Source organism: Mus pahari, chromosome 5, assembly GCF_900095145.1.
Source record: "Mus pahari chromosome 5, PAHARI_EIJ_v1.1, whole genome shotgun sequence".
NCBI classification, from domain to species: domain Eukaryota; kingdom Metazoa; phylum Chordata; class Mammalia; order Rodentia; family Muridae; genus Mus; species Mus pahari.
In genome coordinates, this window is record NC_034594.1 from 123,672,932 (window position 1) to 123,696,905 (window position 23,974).

The window sequence follows — 23,974 nt, forward strand, 5'->3', positions numbered from 1 at the left end:
GAAAGCACTATTCTCTTCATGGATTTCACACAAAATAAGGGACTCTGGGGATTGGTAGTATTTTTTCCTTCCTGTTTTCTTTGTGCTTTGTCCTCTGCTTCACTATAGAACCTATACATTAGTATTTTGATTCATTTACATTTGTCTGCGTTAGAATGGATGCTGTCAAGGGCAAGCACTACCAAGTCATCTGTTGCCATTCTTCACCTCCAGCAGAACTAGCATATAGATGTGAGCCTTCATTTGCATACTCGAAGAATGAAGAGATTATCACCACTTCTCTGCTGACCTAGAGACTGATTCTTTATCTGTGGCCTCTGATCCTACTTACTGTTCTTAAAAAAAGAAGGCCAAACAAAAATAATACCAAAAAAGGGGGGGGGAACAAATCAAAATAGAGAAAGAAAGATGGACACACCCCTAGAGATAAATCTAATGAGAGGGAGCAGAGTAGTCCTTCATGTTGTAGTCAGTGTATACACTAGTCAGGCTTCTCATTTTCCCTTCCTTCGTCACTAAATGGTAAAAAAAAAAAAATGTTGGAAAAGAAGTGTTCCCTTTAAGTTAGAATGCTCCTTAATATAAACGAGGTTAATGATTCTTCAAGGAAGATCATACCAATGCCTTGGTCATTTTCCTTCAGGGAGCCACCTCTCTCTTGTTTTGCCTACTTGCAAAAATATTGTTTAGATATTGTTTAGATATTGTTTAATGCTGTGACCCTTTATTACAGTTCTTCATGGTGTGGTGACCCCCCAACCATACAATTATTTCATTGCTACTTCATAACTGTAATTTGGCTGCTGATATGAATCACAACACGTGATGTATGTAATAGGATGTAAATATGATATGCAGAGCATCAACCCACAGGTTGAGAAACATTGGTTTAGACACACATGTGACCAGTAAGTATGGAAGCAGAGGAGCAGCTAAGGGAGTACTTATTTACAAAATCTTCTCACATTTTCCACCATTGTTTTGAACATCAGACTGGAACAATGAATATTCTAGTGTCTTCTCACCTTGGCACGTTTTCCCATTGAGCATGAGTCGATAACCTGGTGGGCAGATGCACTGATAGCTTCCGATCGTGTTTTTACACTCGTGTTGGCAAGTCTCTCTGTTTTGACATTCATCAATATCTGTTTAGAAAGAAAACAGAGTGTATAGTCATGCCAAATGTGAGCAGGATCTGTTACACAGCTATCAGTATAAGTGGCAGGCATACAACAGAAACGTTCATGGCTGGATTTACATTCATGCTCTTAAAAGTGCTTAGGGTTATTGAACATCAAGACTGATTTTAGTGACATAAATTCTAACTATATTACAAGGTGCACTATACTACTTTATAATATATGAACCTTTATCTATTATTTTTCATGCACATATATAACCTGAAGCTTCAACTTTGTCTTTGTGTGTGTGTGTGTGTGTGTGTGTGTGTGTGTGTGTGTATTGCTAAATTACATTAAAATGACAGGAGGGGGCAGATCTGTATAAGATCTGAAACCACCAAAAACCCAACCTTTTGCTAAAATGGTAAAATTTACCTTGAAATTCCTTTTGATATTAATTGGAAAAGGAGGTATCTACCTTAAAAAATTTTTATTTTATTATTTTGTGTGCATGAGTATTTTGCCTACATGTATGTCTGTGTACCATGGCTGTGCACTGCATATAGAGGTCAGAAGAGGGCATCGAGTGTCCTGGGACAGGAGTTATAAACTGTGTGGGTGCTGGAAATTAAACCCAGCTTCTTTGAAGAAGTAGCCAGTATGCATAACCACTGAACCATCTCTTTAATCCTCATTTTAATTCATGTGAACTCAGATCTCGATCTCTCTCTCTCTCTCTCTCTCTCTCTCTCTCTCTCTCTCTCTCTCTCTCTCCCTCCCTCCCCTCTCTCTTTCCTCCAAATAATATCTATACAAAGCTTTCCCATGTGCAGATATTTTCAAGTAGAAATGTTTCCCTATTTGTGAGAAATATTTCTCAATCTCTTTATATAATGGCAAACTACTTGTGGCAAATACATGTCTATAGCTGTGCTAAGTTGAGGATCTCATCTAACTTCTCAAGATCTCAGTCAATTCTTCTGCTAAAAGGAAGCGTGGAAACCATCTATTCTACTTCATGGGATTGTTGGTAGATCCATACACTGCAGTAAATGAGAAAACACTTTATAAACCACAAAGGGGGCGGGGGGTTGTCAACTATCATTAAAGTGAAAAAAAAAAAAATCACACCCACTAAAGTACAGCAAGCCTAGATGATAATTCAAACTCATTGTTTGCTTTTGGAGTCCAATGGTCATTTTTTTTTTTTCTTGTGCATGTGTATTCTCATGGTCCCTGAGAATACACTAACCAGTGGGATAATGAAGAATATGACATGAAGGGGGAGCAGGAGGAGGAAGAGTAGGAATAAGGCAAAGACAGAGTGAGTCTGGGAGACGACTCAGAGTAAATGGATCTGCTCAGCACATGCTGAAAACGTAATTATAATGATTCAAAATATGTTCATGATAATATCCAGCAAATATTCACTTCCCATGTTTATGCATCATTTTATCTAGCCAAAGTATTCATCTCATAATTTTCATGAGTTATTTTTGTCTTTTCTCTTTAAATATTTGCTTTAATCTAAAACAACAACAGAAATTCAAATAATTTTGAACTTGAAGTCATTAACGTGGGGCTTCATAGCATATGAATTTTAAAATGGCAAAGTGTGACTTCTGCTTTCAGAACTGAAGGAAAGTTCCTTATTTCTGTTAAACCCTGGGATCAACTCTTTAAAAACTAAAATTTGCCCAACTCTAACAAGATTCCACAATGTCAATTTAATCCTTTTGTAGCTTGTCCGTCCCAGATGTTAATTAAAGGCAGTCCGTGTTTGTTGTAAGTTGTCTTTGTTGGATGATTCCAGAGCTGTCTGCAACCTTCATGTGAATATCTTTATTAGCCCCAATAAAATAATCACCATATTTTAAGAAATATCGAAGACTCCTCACTGTTTCCCCAATAAATGGAAAGATCCATATGTGATTGATACTCTCAAATAGTTTTGAACAATGCATGCCTATCAAAGGAAGATAATTTTGATGCACCACAGCATTGGTATATTAGAAACATCAAGAAGGAAAAACTTCACTAGACTCCAGTATGATGGAGATAGGGAGTTGGGTTGTTGGTAAGAGAATCTTTCTAAAGCTGTTGTCCACCTTCAATCGTTAAAGTATAGCAGTCAGGTAATGCCTGGCATGAAGGTGTGGCTTAGTGCAGTTAGAGTGTGGGAATAATCAATGGTTTTGAAGCAAGAGAATGAAGCTAGGCTAGAAATAATGAGTTTGCCCCAAATGAAGGCAAAAGTGGGGGAATGGCAGGCTACAAAGCACCGCAGTCAGAATAAGGGTTTAGAAGACAACTTTAAAGACAGCGTGTTACTAAATGAATAGTGAATGTTTTGATAAGCAACGGAAGACCTGGATCAAAACTGTAGGCAGGGAAAGCTGTTAAACACTCAGAGTGAAGTCAGATGCAGAGAATTAGTGATCACGTGCTATTTGTCCACACTGGACCAAATGTAGGGCACTGCTAATAAATGCATCACGTTTGAAGCATAAGTCAAACCATTGACAGTGTCCATAGTTCTGGAAAGCTCATCACATAGCAAAGTTAACATATCTGTAATGATATATTTTAGCTACACTGGGATTACTAGAAAGAAAAACATTGGATACATATGAATGCAATAATAAAGTATGAAGCTCAAATTTCCAGGGAGTCTGGTGGATACAGCTAAGAATATAGAATAGGAGAATCTGGGTCCACCTAAAGGTGACCATGGAAGCATGTCAGAAAAGATAATGGGATGGGAAAGAATAAAAAGCATATATCACTAAGGTTAAGAAACATGTAGAATACTGTAAGATTGAGCTGGTCTAATGGCCTTTGAGGAGAGCTTTAAGGATAGACAGATGGTCTGGCCTAATGGTCTTTGAATATTAATAGGAGTTCTGTCTTGACTCCCTCCTTTCCTGTTAGCTTTCTTTTGCCATCTAACAAAATACTGGGGCTAATTTCTGTTTGCTAATTCTTCTTGTTGTCTAGCTCAACGACATGCAAACTGTAGATACCGACCAAAATTGAGTTAAATCTATGGCAGATGGCAATGTTTACAACTGAGCTGAAAACAAGGACTCGGTTCAGTGGAAAATTATAGTTAAGTTTTGCAAAATTAAGTTACTGGCTTATGAGTTTAGATAAAGATATCGAGCACACATATTTTAAAGCAATGGGACCCAGTTGCTCTGGATCACATTATTTCTGTCCATAAACATACAAAATAACCCGACTGAGAAATTTCATGGTAAGACCAAGGGCAATAGTCAACAGAATGTGGGTTGTTACATAGACCAGTTGGTTGGGTCATTAAAACTCATTTCTAAGCCACTACTTATGCATCAAACAAAGCTATGGTGCGGACTGTATCATATTATGTGACAATGTGTGTATCTTCCTAAAAACTCACATCATGGATGGCACAGACATTTACATCTATGTCAGATTTAATTCAGTAACATTTCAGAAAGTGTAACACAATCAATTATTAGAATGCACACATGCAAATACATCATTTATTTGGATAGTTTGTAATTATCCTAGATGCCCAAATAAATGGCAAAAAACCTTTGAGTCAGTCCAGCCTTGAGTTCAGTGCACCAAACACAGATGCTATATACATGCTTAGACTCCAGACAAGAAGTGAGCTCACAGAAAGGAATGCAATATGGCTGACATTTACCTACACATGTCTCATGGTTTGCCTCAGAGCCTTCAGGGCAAGTTTTCCTAATAGTCCTTCTATTCCTGGAGAAAGATGTTCTGCTGTTCCTATACTCTGAGTAGGAGCTGTAGAGTTGTGAGTACTGTCTGTAATGCTGCGAAGGTTGATAGTCGCTTCTCACAGGGGAGAACCGCTCAAGGTTATAGCTACTGTACTGAGTGCCATAATTCGACAGCCTCTCCAATCCAGCGCAAGATTTCCCATCCCCTAATAAATGTTGTCCTGGCAGACAGATACACTTGAAGCTGCCGGGGCTGTTGGAGCACTGATGTGCACAAGGTTTAGGTACTTGCTCACATTCATTAATGTCTGCTCATGTGCCATGATACATAAAAGAGAGAGAGAGAGAAAAAAAAAGACACACAAAACGGATAAACAATCAGTCTGTGAAACAAAGACATCATCAAAGTAAAGTGGGCTTGGCCCACTCAGTTATGGATACATTGGATGGAGTCTATGCCTCTTTCTGAGCACTGCTTCATATGCTTTGCTTTATTTAAACATCCACACTTCAGCAGGTGGCCCAGGAAGCAAGACTCTAGTTCTGGGAATCCATCTGCTCTTTACAGACTTGAGCCCCACTGGGCTGTTCCCCTTGACTTCAAAGCAAAACCAAGCTATCTGTTTGGGTTAAGCTGGCACACATTTTTACATGTAACATGCAAGATGTCCATTTACATATTTGATCTCATTTTAGGCTAGCATATATATATATATATATGTATATATATATATATATTAATGTATTTAATTAAGGAAATGTCATAACTCTCACGTGCAGCTTTCTGAATGAAAGTACGTAGGGACATTGCTACATTATTAGAAATGCTTTACCTTCCTTTGAGAGTAAAGATGTAAAAAGTGTGGAATCCAAATGAGTGCAATATTTTAAAAAATGATTTATTAATTTTTATTACACATGCATTGGAATTTTGCCTGTATGGGGATGTAGGATCCCTTGGGACTGGAGTCACAGATGGTTGTGAGCTGCCCTGCGGGTGCAGGGAATTGAACCCAGGTCCTCTGGAAGAGCATCCAGTGCTCTTAACCACCAAGCTATCTTTCCAATTCCCCCAAACTCGTGTAATTCTAATGAAACAAAATTATTTAAATATTTCTGTGTATCTCCTAATAAAATGGTATATGCACACTTCAACAATATTCTCTTTTTAAGAAAGACTTATTTTACTTTAGTCTTAATTTAACTCATGTATGTTTGTGTTTCTCTGGGTGCCTTTAGAGGCCGGAAGAGGATGCTGGGCCGCCGGAACTGGAGATGCTGCTTGATGTGGGTGCTAGAAGCTGAACACGGGTCCTCTGGAAGGGGGATGAGTGCTCCTAACTGCTGAGCCATCTCTATGTCCTTTTCTTTCTCTCTTTTGACTAACAGATCTTTCAGATGTATTTCTGGCTTTTCTGGTTGCTTGGCACTGTGGGAAACACTTGTATATTTAGGTCTAGTTTTTATGAATCTATAAAGATCTAAAAAGCAGATACTTTTATTTACCTTTTACTATTGCACATAATAATGGTTATTTGTTTTATATGTGTGAGCTTTGTCTTTTCACCTGGATCAGGATCGTGGCCCTCAAAACATACTCCCTCCATAGCTGCAGGAGGGCGCCTTTCCAGATGAGAACCGCCTCACACTACACCCGTCCCTGTCTTCTCATTGCAGTTTGAAGACAGTCTAAGCATTTTTCTCTGACCTCTTTATCTCCTGCCTAGCTGTGCTCCAACAGCCCAGGCCCATCTCTGAGTGTGGCCAGTATGCTCCTGTCTGCAGGCCTTTGGCCTGTTTCACCTCAGGTACTTGCTCAGACCTTCACACACTGGCTGCCCCTTACTCCATTCCCCAGAGAGGTGCCTTTCACCCTGGCCTGCCTCATTATTTCCCTGGCCTTCTCTGGTTTTCTTACATTGTTTATCATGACCTGAAATTGTACTCATACTTATTCTGGGAGTTCCTTACTTCCCATGGGAGGTAAAAACCTTGAAGGCAGAGGCCAGCTCTACAGTGTTTAGTGTTATCTTCCCACCACCAAGAACATCACCCCGAACAAATTAAGAGGTGTTTTCCTCTATTACTCTTTGCCTTATTGCCTGACAACTTTAAAGCTCATGATTTTGGCTCAGCTGGCTGGCCAGTGAACTCCCGATATCTGTCTGTTTCTGTTCCCCAGTACTATGTTTAGAGGCAAACATAGTCATGTCTAGTTGATTTTCTTTTCTTTTCCTTCTTTTTTTATGTTGGTGACAGGATTCAAGGTCAGGTCTCCAGGTTGCACCCACAAGCACTCTTACCCACTGAGCATCACCCCAGCCCAGACTTATCTTCCTATAGACATTTTCCACATCTGCCTTACTTTATAGTCCATTATAACTAGGATGGAAACAACCAGGCAATTGAATGAATGAATGAGATTATTTTAGTATAGTGAATGGAATACAGTGGATACTGAATATTGTAGACAATGTAATAATTATAAGTTTTTAAAAATTGTGTTCATGTTTTACTCTTATTCATAAATTTCATACTACGTATAAATATATTTAATAAATGCAAATAAATAAAATACATATATATGCAAATGTTTATGCCATGTGCATAGAGAAATCGTAAGATAATCATGAGAACCAAGTTGCCATGGCTGCTATATTGGAATTTCACTTTGATGTATGCATTATATAAGAAGCACTCAGAATATGGCCATATTTCTTGAAATGACAGTATAAATTGAACTCAATGTCAAATCTAGTAGTAGTAAGTAAGCAGACTATAATATGACTTACTTAATGAACGTATATATCTTCTATGTGTAGCAGGAGAACATTACCATAAGTTTCTGATAAGGTTAGGTAACTCTATTAGCAGCTATATTATTTTGGAGGTGTTTTTGTTAACTTACCAATACAGGGTCTTCCAACGCCTTGGGACCGATAACCCCTTGGGCATGAGCACCGGTAGCTGCCTCTCGTGTTCTCACATATTTGGTTATATCTGCACTGATGGATCCCATCTTTGCACTCATCAATGTCTACAGACAGGGAGGCAATACAAAGCAACATTTCTTCAAACCTGAAGTCATCACGCATAGAATGCACATTCTGCTGATCACTGAAGTTTGTGATTCTCACCAGGTCACTGAGATTATAGTAAACTAGGATTTAGGACTTGGCAGCAGGAAACTTGGGTTCATGTCTCAGCCCTGCCACTATGAACTGGCCCTCCCTACTGCTTGTTTTCCATGATGGAAAGAGTTTTGCTCTTATCTTTGTCTTTGGTTTGCTTCTTCCTCATACTTCTCTATAGTTCTTTTCACTGTCCATTTGTCCTAAAGGTCAGGGTGTATGAGGATTTGCAGCCAGAATGCTACCTTGTTTCCGATCCCCAGTATCACAGCTGCAGCTGCCAGCAGGACTGGCATCCACTTCAGCTTCTGACCTGCACTGTGAAGCCCACATGTTCCAATCTTACCCTTACTTCTTTATTTATAGCAACAGCGCTCCTTCCAAGTCACCGTGGCTGCTAATATCAGGTTCATCTTTGAGTTATTTTTGCAGTTGGGTAGTTCCATAACCTTCAACTGAAGCCATAAATCTCTACATCTACCATCTGATTGGGGTGGACTTCTGTTGCTTTTTATTCAAGTATTTCAATTCATGCCATTTCTAATTGTCTTAGATCAAATTATAGAATCAATATTCCTAAAAAACACACATAGCTGCGAGCCACAGTATGTGGTGTTCAGGGTTGCTTGCTATTCCCCTTAAGAAAAATAGAGTTTAACAGTGTTTCAAAGGTGATAGTCCAATACTTGCCTCTAGAAGTTCTTAGGCATAGAAAGCTTTAATGGACCTCAAAATCAACAAGCCTTCCAAGTTCTTCTAAATACAAGATTTTCTTGCCTTCGCCTTCCTGCCATCAACACAATTAACAGTCCAGTCACACCTAAATTTAAATGTGACCATTTCTACAATGTTTTTGATAGCCATGCTTCTTACATATGAGTACTTTCTTGGGCACTTCTTACAAATGAGTATTTCCTTGTCAGAGGACAACTTCTGAGAGACAGATCTCCCCTTCTACAGTGTGGGTACCAGGGAGTAAGCAAGCTCAGGTGGTCAGGCTTGACTACAGGAGCCTTGATCTGCTGATCCATCTTACTCAGCCCATTTGTTTTTTTTTAACTATGAGTCTGCAGTTTCTACCTTTCCCAATTCATGCAAGCTTGTACAGAATAGATATACAAAGAATAAACCTAGAAGAAATATAACTTATCTGATATTCTGTTGCAACCAATGACATCTGGTGACCTTTGTAGCTGCTACAGAATAGACTATGAAGAATAAAGTTGAGGTAGATACCTCAATTAACCTATTTTCTCTTTGATTTAATATTTAAAGCAATTGTAGAATATTACATATCTGGAATAAATATCTACAAATATATTTTTCTTGACCTTGCTGTGAACTTCTAAGAAGATACCCTAAATGTCAAGTTAGAAATGACATGATTCACAATTCATGAAACACTAATTCATGTGGTTATTAAACTTTACAAAAAGCGTAGAATGGATGGACTGTAGAATGGTCATAACTCCATGTGTGCTTCATTTCCTTGTACACCATTAGGTTAGGGTTCTAGAGCTGAAGCTTACCAGGACTTAGAGGAACTGATGGATGAAGAAGGACTTTCTTGCTATCTAGGTTTACAGTACCGTCTTATTCTAGAATAGATTCCTTCTTTAACTTGTTGGTAGGAAAAAGTTCTCTACCAGGGAACAGGCTGGCACTCACCAATGCAGGTCCCATTTTCAGCCTTGGTCATTCCACTCGGACAAAGATCAATGCACTTGTAGCCACCGCGGGTGTTCTTACAGTGCTGGTCTGGTCTGCACACATTCTGTCTACATTCATTCACATCTTGATAAAAGAACAAAGGCAATATAGACAAAGTAAAGGACTGATTCCACTTCTCTAGAGAAAACACTCTTTTGGATTTTAAGTCAATTATACATCAAATATATACGATTATTGCTCAACTGCTTCACGTGTAAAAATTCTTAAGTCTAATAAGGTATGCTAACTCACATTACTTTATATCAGAATGACAAACTACTGTTTCAAAGAGCTGTTAGCTATGTTTGTTACTGTCCCTACAAATACAAAGTGACATATATACATATATATATATATATGTATATATATATCATATATACATACATATACACATACATACATACATACATACATACATACATACATACATGGCTCAGTGGGCAAGAGTGCTTGCTGCACAAGCATTTGAAGAGGAGTTTGAATTTCCAGAACCCACATAAAGTCCCGGGTATGGCTGCATTTGTTTCTACAGCTTCATCACCACAAGGAGGTGGAGGCAGGAGGATTGCTGGGGCTTGTTGGCTGCCTTGCCAAGCTGAAAAGCAGTGAGCTCTAGGTTCAGTGAGAGACTCTGTCTCAGAGGACTAAGGAAGAGAGCAATAGATCAGGCTGGTCATCTGATGTCCTCCTCTGGACTCTGCATATGTATACACACACACACACACACACACACACACACACACACACACACACACATACACTCATACACTCACACACGGAGTTACAGTGACATCATCACTGTGAATTCAGAGCAAGTATCTCACCGATGCATTTTCTGCCTTTGAGTTGATAGCCAGCTTCACATCCACAGTGGAAACTTCCTATGACATTGAAACACCGCTGGTGACAGGGGCTGGACTCCTGACATTCATTAATATCTGTTAAATGAACCCAAACTTTCAGTATATGTTGTTAGAAAACCCGAGCTAATTCACTCCAAATGTTTAATCATACACCAATCTTGATGACGATCGTGTTTAAGTCTAACTTCACATTTTTGATCTTGTAGCCTCTGCTACACAATAGTATTTGTTGCTGGAAAGGGCTTCTTTCGCCAACCCTTCTCACACAGAGGTTTGTTTATGGTTCAGAACTGTGTTGGTTCAGTTCTGGCCTGCTTTAAGTATTTTACCATGTGGCCCCCACCTGTTTCTAGGAATTTTTAGCTTTGGAATTTTGTGGAAAGGCTAGGATGAAGATAGCAGAAACCAAACAACACAAGTCAGCACTTTGTACCCTTCCTTTGCCCTTCTTCAGTACCAGGGGAAGAGAGAGAGAAGCCCCCTTCATAAGGAAATCCTTCCTGCTCTTTGTCCCTCTGAAGCCTTCTCTTCTCTCATCACCACGAGGCCTGGAGTGCACCAGCTGCTCTCCTCTTGTGGAGATTTGAACTCTCATCTTTCTCTGTACTCCTAGGTACAGTCAGGCTGTTTCTGCTGTAACCCACTCTCTCTCCTAGGTCATGTGTACCTCAAGCCCCTGCATCTTCTCTGTTGTTCAATCCAAACCCTTCAAAAGAGCAATTGCCACATTTAGGCTCTTAAGTCTAAAAGTTGAGTCAATATTCCTTATTTTTGACCTCTTTCTTTCTGAGGTCTTCTAATGTAGCTCCTGAGAGGCACAACGTGTTAAATTATATACGTGCACATCCATGATCAAGAACTTTAAGACACTTTTCTTAGTGCACGTTCACCCTTTTTTTTCCTATTGCATGACCCCCCCCATCCCTTTTCATATTGCTTGACAGCAAAGGCAAATGCCATTAAGAATCTCTTCTGTGTGCACACCCATGTCTCTACCTTCTTTTTCTTTGATTTTTCTTTGTTTTCTATTCACATTATTTTATATAAGTTATACATGATTTTTTTTATAGTTCATTTTTCTTCTCATTCCTGCTTATGAGAATAGTGGCTTATGATATAGAGGAATCATCATATAGAGGCATGGAGATCAGAAGGTTTTGAGGATCGTGAAATTCCTCTACTAATATAAACTTGTGCAAACTCATATAATATCCAACTGTGAGAGTGAGCACATAAGTGAAGTATGGACTTTGAGTGGGTGATGTCTTAAACCATCAGTGTAAAATCACCCAGTGTAACAAACGCAGCACTGCGCAGCAGGGTGCTTATAGTGGAGGGGATGTGGGAAAGTAAAAAAGGATTCAGGAAACATGTGAAACTCTACTTTCTGCTAATTAAAAATTAATTCACTTCAAATTTTACTTAGGTTTATGAGTGTATGTTTGCATGTGGGTACATACATGTGTGCAAACATGGAGACCAAACCCATCAGATTCCCTAGCTAGAGCTTCAGGAGGTTGTGAGCTGCCCTACATTGTTGCTGGGATCCAAACTCAGATCCTCTGAGAGAGCAGTAGGTGCTCTTAATGGCAGATCTATCTCTTTAGTCTTCTGGCAGAGTTTTCCTTTAAACATCACACTGATTTTAAAACAAAATACCTATTACAGTAACATAACAAAATCATAGTCTGCACTGAATCCTTTGCAATGGGGTGTTGAGGAATGGATACTATTAAATCGTGTTTATGATCTGCTCTCCCAAATGGTAATAAGTAAATGGTATTCAAAAGTACTGTGCTAAAATATTATAAACAGTCACGAAATATATCTCCATACAAACCAGTCAAGCATATCCACTTACAAAACATGGAAACTTGGGAAGTCTGGTAGAAGAGTTGGGGGAAGTATTGAGGAACATGGAGGGGACAGGGACTCCACAGAAAAAGAGTCAACTAACCAGGACCCTTGGGGGCTTCTGGAGACTGAACCACCAACCAAAGAGCATACATGGACTGGACCTAACCTCCTCCCCTACCCTGCACGATGTAGCAGATGTGTAGCTTGGTCTTCATGTGGTTGCCCCAACAACTGGAGCAAAGCAAAAGCTCCTGACTGCTGCTTGCCTGTGGATCCGGTTCCTCCAACTTGACTGTCTTGTCTGGCCTCAGTGAGAGGGGATGTGCATACTTCTGCAGTGACTTGAGGTGACAGGGTAGGCTGGTACCCGGGGGGGGGGGAACCTACCCTTCTCAGAGATTAAGGGAAGAGGACAAGGGGGAGGGGGCATGTAAGGGGGGACTGGCAAGAGGGGGTGCTGAGATCAGTATATATGTGAATAAATAAATACATTAATGAAAAAAACATGCAAACTGTGACTATTAATATTTAAGTTCTTCTGAGAGAGTGGAGTTCCACTATCTTTATAGGTCCCAGTTCTTTCCCTTTAATGGGGCTTTTGTCCCATTAAAAGATCCAGAAGGTCTAACTCTTGGGGTTAGAAGCAGGACTTATAATAAACATGAGAACTGGGGTTTGGATCTACACACTAAAGTTGGGTGAATGTGGTATGGGTTCGGTTGGCAGTTCACATATAATTCTAGTGCTGGGAAGGCAGAGACAGAGAATCCCCAGGGCTGGCCTGCTAGATATACCAACTGATTTAGTGAGCCCAAGTTCATTGAGGGACTTTGCCTCAGTTAAAAAAAATTGTGTCAAGAAATTATGAGAGACACCCAAGGTGAACCACTGGGTTCCACATTCAAGTGTACACATGTGCACAAACACCAGTACATCCCCCCCACACACGTGAGTACATGTACACATATATGTTCATAGCACATACAGATACACACACACACACACACACACACACACACACACACACACACACTGTACCTTGACAGCTCAGTCCATCAGAGGTTCTTCGGAAACCTGTTCCACAATGGACCACACAGCGATAGGATCCAATGGTGTTGTCACAGTCCTGACCAGCACGGCAGCTATGTCCACCCAAAGCACACTCATCGATGTCTACAACAGAAGGAGCCGTGAAATTGAGGTGAGTTGAAAATATAACTAACTTAAGAACTTGCTGTGAAGCATGGGTTAGAGACTATATGATACAGGAAAATACCAAAGAATGAAGACGGAATTGTTTGGTTGAGTCATTTAAAATGAGCTGGAGAGTTGACGAATTCGCAGTGGCATGATGTGATGGATTTAAAACCCAATCACTGGATTAGGGAACATATCAATTAGGTAACTTTTAACAAGCCAGTTGTTCTCTCAGATCCTCAGTGGCTATCCCAGGCACCCCTAATTTTGGAGGGCCCCTTTTAAAGCAATGGCTGGCCAGCATTCTCTTCCTTACTTTCTCCACCCAAATAAGGACTTCCCTGTTTGCTGCAAAGCCCTGGGCAGAGGATACTGCCCTGCCGTGTTTTTCCGAGGTAAGGTTGTCTTGGTCGTTGGATATAGCTTTCACACTACCTTGACAGGTTCTCCCATCTGCAGCTATGGTGAGGCCTTTGGGGCAGGAGCAGTAGTAGGCTCCTATGGCATTGTGGCAGGTATGGGAGCAGGGGTTGCCAGCTGTGCATTCATCTTCATCTGAGAGAAGAAACAGAACGGCCCGTCAGTGTGCACAACTCCTGCTTCCGAGGAGCTGTTTAAGGCCATGGAAATAAGCATTTTCTAGATGCCGAGGAATTGGATCAAATATGACAGAGAACACTCTGAGTGGCAGAAAGTGGGATTGCCATGAAGAAATTAACTTGAGGTCTCAGAGTTGCCAGTGAGTACATGCTTAGACTTTATTGTAAAACAGAAATGATAGCTACATTACATGTACATTTACTGTGCTCTAGATGCAGTTGCAACGCACTCTGCAAAGACAGAATTTTTAAGAGACTATCTCCCTTTTGCATGACAAATCTGGAGAACAGAGATAAGGGGAACGCTCTCGGTCACCAAGGCCATTACTGCCAGAGCTGAGACTTGAATGCAGTCTAAACACCACCTCTTGCCAGCCCACCACATTATACAGGTCACCGGAAGAGCCAACAGGTCATGCTGGCTCTATGTATGTCATTTACTAGGCTGTGGCTTCCTACAAGGAAATCTTTTGCAAGGGTGCCTGCTGGGACCAAGCTGGATTCATGGTTCCTTATGGGTCAGCTACCCTGTGCTGTCCCATGACAGCAATTCTGTGGTTAGGCAAGTTTGTGTTGGATCACTGAGAGTTCACACCCACTGAGCCACTGGATTAGTTGTCTCTGTTCACTCTATTCTATACTTGGTCACAGTCTCTGATACACTAGCCTGTGTCCAAATTGAAGGCACATGGGCTTTGTCATTCCACTTAACCTCAAGTGCAGCCTGCCACTCGATACTAGGCCACCTTCGGCAGTTTATGTGACTTCTCTACAACTCCATTGCTTAGCTATCAAGTGGAGCATTTGTAGGCAGCTGCAATGATTAAACGTCTAGGCAAATGGCAGCCTACATCTATTAAAAGGTAATTATTACTCCAGCCGGAGAGATGGCTCAGCAGGTAAAGGTGCTTGCTTGCCTGATGGCCAAAGTTTGATCCCTGGGATCAAATGGTGGAGGGGGACAATTGCAAGTTTTTCCTTGGCTTTGTCATGAGCATGTCATGCCCCTGTGCACAGTGAATAAATAAATATAAAGGACAGATAACCCTTGCTGACACCATTTACGAAATGAAACTGTTTTATCCATTCCTATACTTACCTGCACAAAAGGGTCCAACTGAGTCTAAGATGAACCCAGAGGGGCACTGGTTACTGCGATCTCCTACCGAAGAGAGAAAGCACAATTAACTGATTTGTTAGAACACTGGCACTTTTCATTCCAGTACGGCCTTCCCTCAAAGAAGGAACAATGAAAAATGCAGTATTGGAAACAGGCAAGAAAGGAGAACTTCATGTTTCTTCATCCAAGAGGTAAATGTACTAGTCCAGATACTGTTGGCCAGCTGACACTGGAAACATTTTCTGTTTAAGTTATATACAGCAATAAAAAAGAAAACAAAATAAGCTATTCTGTAATAGCTAAAGAGAACCCAAGATAAACTGTGTGTTGGGCACAGCTACCGGTACGTCCAGTTGTTCCAACCACTGGTAGATTTTCATTGAAGGAGGAAGGGTGTTGTGTGCAAGCAACTGAAATTGCTTCAGTGGAAAACCAACATTCGAGGTAGAAGTCCCCATTTATTTCTGGGTCTTCTCCATTTGCGATGTTGAGAATCTTGGCCAAAATTCTACATGTGACTGTTTTACTGTTCTGAGCAATTGAACCAAGGGCAGGAGGCAGGTTGAGCTAGAGCAAATTTAAAGTAGATGTCAGAAAATGGTCATTGAAAGACTTTCCCAAGAGCATTCCAGCTATCAGGGAAGGAGCGGGGAATAAGGTGGGCGGAGCAAAAACACCCTTGGCATGTAGTATGTGAAGGTCACCATCTGCTTCATTTCATTTAAACCACATGACATCTTTACTGCTGTCACGATACCTAGTTTTCAGATAAAGCGCTTAAGAGCAAAAGCTACTGTGGGCAGGCTTAAGGGGAAAGCCTCATTGATTTTCACCTGCTGAATTGGTTGTCACAGGTTACGTTCAGTTATTCATACACTCCTATGATCTTTAAACTTAACTAGTATGTGTGTATGGTACCATGGTGGGAATAAACTTGCAAAAAAATCATGTCATAGAAACAAAATTAATGATCATATTGCAAAGGCTTTGCATTATTTGGATTTACTCAGGAGAGATATTTTTCATTAGCTACCCTTTGGGGGATTTTGCAGGAGGAGATTTCTTGTACAACACCATGTGAAGAGGACTATTATAGCTCAGAGCATGGAGCTCGGTGTGGTGGCTCATGCCTGCAATGCCAGCACCGGAGACAGTGAGGAAGCACGGCAGTCTGTATGAGGTCAACCCAGCTGGTCACAGGGAATTCCTAGTGGAAAAGTTTTTTTTTTTTTTTTTTAAAGAAAAGCCCAGTGAGTAGGGGAAGGCCTGGAGACAGATTTCAACAATTCTGGAATGTGTAGGAAAAACCCAACCATTTTTGTTCCTTCCTTGGAAAGATTTTAATGTACAAAGGAGGTTGCGATTATAAAAGCTTTGAAACTTTGAATGTATGTACCACATAGCAAACATTTTCACAGGATTTAAATATGATCCAAACTCAAGTCTTTATGCTTGTATGGAAAAGGCTCCACTGAGAGCTCTTGGTAGCTCCATTTTTATTGATTTTTTTATTTGTATGTACATATGTGTTGAGCCTGTGTGCCACAGTGCTCACGTGGAGTTCAGAGAACAACTTGAAGAAGGTGGTTCTCCCTTCCCACATTTAGGTCATCGAGTTTGGTGGCAAGTACCATTGCCCACTGGGCTGTCTCATCTGCCACTCATTCTTTACCTTACAGTGCAAGTAGATTATTTTGAACTATAGCTGTGACTTTCATCAGGAGATGAAGATAGGAGAGAATACAAAATATTTGTTTGTGATTATAATAATGTATTATAATAGTAGACAATTTGAAAGTCTGAAGTAAATTTCCCTATAACTTTATCAGTAGGAACAAACTGTTTCAGTTTCTTGAAATGTGGGCTTTTTCCTTCAGGTCATTTTAATTAATCCGTACTTAAAATGCTAAGTATGAAAATATTGATTAATAATTACCAAGATTTTTGAATAAAAAATCATTTAGAGAACTTACTTAAGATATAGATTTTTGTACAGAAAGCACGGCAAGGTGCTCTCTGCCAACACTTAAGACCTGAGTTTGATACTGAGGGAGGAGGGAGCTGAAGCCTGCAAGTATCCTCTGACCACTGCATTACTGCTATGGCATTCATGCATGCACAAGTGTGTGCAGGCACTCATGTGCGCGCACCCCCCCCCCCACACACACAATGGAGATGCTTTGGTCTGATATAATAACTGTCAAGGAAAAGACAAATCATTTGTTTTTAATCATAAGAATATTTCCATATAATCAATTAGGAAATGCAAGCTGTGTACACACTGCCTCTCAGTCACTATTATAACATAAGTGTGCTCCTTATCCCGTGAGTACACTTGCAGTGGGGCCTACTTCATGACAGGCACCCAACAACTGTTTCTAAAACCAACCAATCAACCAAACAAACAAAAAAAAAACCAATCAATTTATGAAATTCTTGGGCAAATGGATGTATCTGGAGGTATCATCCTGAGTGAGGTAACCCAATCACAAAAGAAGTCACTTGATGTGCACTCACTGATAAGTGGACAAAATACCCATGGAAGGAGTTACAGAGACAAAGTTTGGAGCTAAGACAAAAGGATGGACCATCCAGAGACTATCCCACCCGGGGATCCATCCCATAATCAGCCACCAAACGCAGACACTATTGCACATGTCAGTAAGATTTTGCTGAAAGGACCCTGACATAGCTGTTTCATGTGAGGCTATGCCAGTGCCTAGCAAATACAGAAGTGGATGCTCACAGTCATCTATTGGATGGAACACAGGGCTCCCAATGGAGGAGCTAGAGAAAGTACCCAAGGANCTGAAGGGGTCTGCAACCCTATAGGTGGAACAACAATATGAACTAACCAGTACCCCCAGAGCTCGTGTCTCTAGCTGCATATGTAGCAGAAGATGGCCTAGTCAGCCATCATTGGGAAGAGAGGCCCCTTGGTCTTGCAAACTTTATATGCCCCAGTACAAGGGAACATCAGGGCCAAGAAGTGGGAGTGGGTGGGTAAGGGAGCAGGGGGGGCAGGAGGGTATAGGGGACTTTGGGGATAGCATTTGAAATGTAAATGAAGTAAATACCTAATAAAAAATTGGAAAAAAAAGATTATTAAACAAGTCATAATTTACTATTTAATTTATTTATTTTGAGTTTCTGAGATATTTATTTACTATTTTTCTATTATAAAGAACACTAGGTGAAATCTCTAAAAATAGTCATGTCTGGCTGTTTCTGTGATTTTGTTAGGATGGATTTTGAGCATTGAAAATGTGTCGAGTGACCAAGAATGCAAGTTTGCCCCCTGGTGGTTACTGAGAAACTGCAGGCACAGAACTTGAAATTCATAGGGCACATCTTTCAAAGGTAACTCCCATATCATAGACACATACAGGCAAGGACTGCAACAAAATTTAACTGTGTTTACTTATATTCTGGGATACAGACTCTTCAGCAACAGTCTCAGAGATAGTACAAAGATCTCCACTTGGCTTTAAGCTTAGCATTTAACGTGTTACATGGTAACAAGCCTAACATGTAGAAGTATACATACATGCCCATCTCAGCAATCATTTCAGTTTCTCAAGCACATCCAACCTTTTGACACTACACCAGGATTTACTGCTCTACAAAGCTTGTGATCAAGAGCTTTGCAACCAACCCATCTGAGTGGTAGTGCTACAAAGTAACAACTGAGGGAAGTTGTGAACACATTGTGGGGACTGTTGAGTGAAAGGAATGAGCCATGTTTGTAGTCGGCTACTACCATCATGCAGTGGAGAAGAGCTGAGCTTAAAACACAGTCAACATTCTACCTGGGTAAAAAGATATCCTTTAAAAAAGAGAGAACTACACAATTGAGTTACAAAAAAAATCAACTTTAAAAAAACAAAACAAAACAAAAAAACCAAAACACAGCTTCCAAAGTCCACAGAATATGGAACTGACCACAGTGGTTTTGAAGATCGAGAAGGAAATCTGAGGACTGGGTACTTCAAGCAAGCACACATCACAGGGCACTGCCTGGATCAAGATGTGGGACTATCAGACAACAGAGAGCAGTTCAGAAACCATGTATTATATGATGATTTCCATGAATAAGGAGTAACAGTATAATAACTATTGCTCTTCAGTGCCTGATAGCCACCTTTACCCAGGGCGACTAGATGTTCTAATTTTTCCAGAAAAATTTTCATTGCAATACTGACTCTTTTCTCACAGGAGTCTTGGTTTGGATGATAAACTTTATGGCCACATTACTAAGTCCTAAGTATCCTAAGGCGTATGAGTGTGAATTCTTTTGTTTTCCCATTTCTTCTGTGTTATAGCTCTGCTTGATCCATAGAAGTTGGGCGTTTCCAACGGACAACATCAATATATTCAATACAGAGAATAAAGCGCTTAAAGGAAGCTGCCTTGAAAATCTAGAACTTTCTGATTAGTTTAAGCTGGGGTGTACTTTACATCAGTAATTCTGAACTTTGAAAATTCATCAATAAACATAGTATTTAAAAATGAACTTTTTTACCTAAAGAAAAATCATTCAGGTGGATAACATGTAATCCTCTCCAAGAATATGGGCTAGAATTTTGTCTGGTTGCTTAGGTGGCCTGAAGAGGCATCTTAGTAAACTAAACGCAACTGAACAAGCTTTACAAGGGCTTACCTACAACAAAAACAAAGAATGTAGCACATACGAAAACCCAGCTCTAGCATGTTAGACCTGGCCCTTCATATTCCTAATTTGAATGGCTTCAAGTCACCTATCTTTATCTTTTTTAAAAAGAATAAGACGGCAGCACAGATCGCTGGAGGTTCCCTTCATAATGTTACCTTTGGAAATTGAAGCATGGATTTTAAAACCCAGGGTCTCTTCTAGTTGGTTGTAGTCAGACTCTATGGAAGATGCATGAAGTGTCTCTACTAAGAAAGGCATTTTCCCCCAGGCCTGATCATAGAAAATGGTGTGGTTCCACGTATAGGGGATACTAATGCCATCAATGGTGAACAGACGCGTTGAGTAGGCATAGAGTTGACCAGGTCCTGTTTGAATGTAGTCCTCTGTGTAATCCTAAGGGAAAGGAATCGAGGGTCAACATTGTTCCTGGAGTTTTTCATACTGTATAACACAGGAGGTATGCTGGGGGGGGGGGGGGTGGGCAGGGAAGAAAGCCTAAGAGATTAACCATGGAGCTCTGAATAAGACTGGAATTACACAGTAGTCCTCTGAACATAACTGTTAGGTCAATTCTCATCTTTAGAATCAGGTTTGTAATATTCTGTCACAATTTGTAAATTAACGAGATAGTGATGTGGGCCATGAGTTAAAAGTTGTAGGAGGGCTATTTTCATTACTCTAAGCTCTCAAAGTATTGCTTTGATTTCATTCAAGTTAAAAATAAATAATTTTGAAGTGAAAATATAATTACATCATTCCCCCTTTCATTTCCTTTCCTCCCCCCCCCCACTTAATGGATGCTACACAAAAACTTATTGTAGGAATCACTATCCCATTTTATTTTTCAGAGGAAAATTTAACAAGTGGCTTAAATCAGCACAGCAGCAGTTCTGGCTCCAATACACCAGGTAATAAAACTACTCAGAGAGCTTTAAAAGCTGAGCCCTGGAGATTTTTAAGTCAAGACCAGATGGTTATTTATGACCTAGTGGGAGTAGTAATTTATCTCCAGAGCAAACAGTAAGAACCTAAGATCTCTGTGCTCTGTCTACAGGGATGTCGTTCGCCCTCCTCGCTGTCACGTGATTAACCATGATGCTCTTGTAGCACGTTACCTTCACACTGACTTCAGCAGGCGAGTGGAGCTGCAGGACCTGGCCACTTACAATGACATCAAGCAGCAAGGCACCGTCGGAGTCTAAGCCCCGAGCCACGTGTGTCATCCGCAAGACCTCTCCTGGGAATGACATTGCATTCATTTCCTCAGCAACGATAATAACAGTTATTATTACTATTATGCATATGGTCTGTGGGAGCACAGAGAAGACTGACCTAATTCCACCATGTTATTTCAAACGTGAATAAATATGTCAGAGAACTAAGCACAAAGATTCCCAGTTAAGAAAAGGCAAACCAACTGAATTGTCTTCCAAAAGTCTTTCTGTGTGGCCAAAGTCTAGCTTTTGATTTTGTAGAAGACTCCTTATTTTAGTCTCACACAGAACAATTAAGCATTTCTACAAAAATTATTGCTTGTGAGATGGGCCAGGCAACGTCACCAAGGACTGGCCATACCTACGGACCTGGCTACGGGGTTTTGTCCTGCCAAAGCTTCATTAATATTGAAAGGGCATCTTCGTATGTGGATGGATAGCAAGAGGCCCACTTGCTTTCTGTGCAGACTGAACACTGGTTAAGGAGACATCCTCCCTCATCATTCTTCACCGAAGGTCAATCCCACCAAGGCTGGCTCATTCCAAGGAGGCTGGAATGGAGCTTGGTAAGCACTTTTGTGGACACTGGAAGGGCCCCAAGGAGGTAATGCCCAATGATTAGGACAGAAGCAGAGGGGAAAGTGTTAGTGTGCTTGGCATTGCTTCCATCTGTTAAACAATCACCGTAAAGCACACGAGCTGATTCACGATTAAAGACAAAGCTTTAATCAATTACAAGAATACCGTATCTTCCTTCCCTTCTCATGCTTTAAATCCCCTCCAAGGTTTAAAGAAAGAAAGGCACAGAAGAGGAAGGGGTCTTTGGGGCATAAAAATTACTATTCTGCCTGAGGACACAGTGGTGTAAGTGGTGTCTTACAGACCTTGTGTTAGCATTCACTGACAGGAAAATATAGAGCTGTTTTTCCATTATGTGTGTTAGAGGGCACACAAAAAAACCCCACCTCATAATAACTTTCTGTGAGAGCATACACCATATTTTTCTTAGTCACCCAGATTTATAGCAATTTTTCTATACCTATGTCTGTCTGCCTGCCTTTCTGTCTGTCTGACTTCTCTGTCTATATGTATGTAACTATCTAGTGGAATATTATGTTCACCTGACACTAACCAGTTGCAAATTCCACTTGCGTCTCTCTTTTGAAGACTGCGTTAGTGAGGGTAAAGCCATTAACTGCTTCCCCTATTTCCTTTGCTGTGGTCCAGTAAATGGGATTTAGGATAGAAATGATCTTTCTCATTGCTGGACCTAGAGAAGAAAGAGAAACAGGATGACGGAGCCAAATATTTACAGTCAGTTATTGTCACAGTACATTATTCACAAGGGTGAGGACCAATTGACTAATTACAAAGTCAATAAATCTGTGTATCTTTTTCACTAGCATATATATGCTACACAAAATACTGGGTTTCACCACAGCATTGTCATACATGCACTGATGTACTCTGATGCTCTCCCCAGCAGTCTCTCTTTGGGATAAGGAAGAACAATGTATTGCATCATATGTATTATGTCGTATTATCGGTGGCTTAAAGCTTCATCTTTTAGAACTGTTAGGTGAATAAGATAAAGAACAATGTCTTTAAAAAAGGAGTCGATGAAAGCTGGGAAGTTGGCTCAGTGGATTGAGGTGCTTGCTGCCAAGTTGATGACCCAGGTTAAATTTCTGGGACCCACATGGTGGGAGGAGAGGACTGACTCCCATTCGGTGTCCTCTGACCTCCATGTACATGCTGTGGTACACACATGGATGCACACACATAAATAACAAACAACTCACTAATTAAAGGCAGTAACTAAGTTCATTAACATTCTCATAAACACAGTGACTCACCAAGGCTGCGAGGCACATTGGTAATCTTGGCCTGTATTACTCTTGTATCAGGGTTAGGACTATCTGTGATTGTGGCATTAAGGAAAGCGATTCCAAACTCAATATCATTAATATTTCCAATAACACTTCCTCTGGCTCGCTGGGGTCCACCTATTGGAGGAAGAAAAAAACAATCCCGGATAAGGGAGCAATTCCATCAACATTACACGAGGGAAAGGAAAGCCAATCTGCAGAGATGCTACAAATCTTTTCGCAGACATCAAGAGTCCCATGGCATCCAAGTTTGAAAGTGAAATTAATAGGCTTTTAAAATGTTCCACTTTTACATAACACCCATCGTCCCCATAAATCTAACATCCTTCCAACCTGTACACATCTTAGAACTATTTCATAAGCCAAAGAATACAGTATGTCCATTCTCCCAGCCCAAATAAAGCATGTGTGTATTGATGGTGGTGACCATGACTACAGTGAGTTTACAAAGTTGTGTGTGGCAGTAAACACTTTATATGCATTCACTCTTTTGATCGTACCAACCGTACTAGGCGGAAGCTTCCAATAGACTCAGTTTTCCATCTGGGCAGACAAAGTTCAGAGAAATAATATAGTTTTACCATCATCATAGGTCTAGAGAGAGAGAGGACTGAAACAGTATCTTCTTGGCTTTGAAACATGTTTTGGAGTAGGGACCTATTTCTTCACTTAAATGGCTAACTTACAATTGTGTACATCTAATGTGGATAATTTGTTGTTTTAAAATATGCATATATCAAGGGAAAGGCAAAATTAGCCAGTTAGTATATCTGTCACCTCATCACCTACTGTTTTCATAGTGACAATACTTAAAACCTGTTCTCTTATCACTGAAGAATAATGTACAGTTATGGGGAAGTGCAACGT

At 40.4% G+C, this 23,974-nt stretch overlaps 1 protein-coding gene across 1 annotated transcript in view; it reads right to left on the bottom strand.

Moving 5' to 3' along the window:
* The window catches only part of Hmcn1 (hemicentin 1), a 418,463-nt gene that overhangs the window by 9,481 nt on the left and 385,008 nt on the right, over window positions 1-23,974 (bottom strand). The window contains exons 94-105 of the mRNA XM_021197369.1: window positions 23,075-23,224; window positions 22,351-22,488; window positions 21,120-21,241; window positions 20,160-20,397; window positions 15,312-15,374; window positions 14,049-14,168; window positions 13,455-13,589; window positions 10,521-10,634; window positions 9,655-9,780; window positions 7,764-7,892; window positions 4,813-5,163; window positions 1,026-1,145 (exon numbers count right to left, since the gene is read on the bottom strand). Coding sequence (XP_021053028.1) covers window positions 1,026-1,145; window positions 4,813-5,163; window positions 7,764-7,892; window positions 9,655-9,780; window positions 10,521-10,634; window positions 13,455-13,589; window positions 14,049-14,168; window positions 15,312-15,374; window positions 20,160-20,397; window positions 21,120-21,241; window positions 22,351-22,488; window positions 23,075-23,224 — 1,806 coding nt within the window. The remainder of the gene's footprint in view (window positions 1-1,025; window positions 1,146-4,812; window positions 5,164-7,763; window positions 7,893-9,654; window positions 9,781-10,520; window positions 10,635-13,454; window positions 13,590-14,048; window positions 14,169-15,311; window positions 15,375-20,159; window positions 20,398-21,119; window positions 21,242-22,350; window positions 22,489-23,074; window positions 23,225-23,974) is intronic.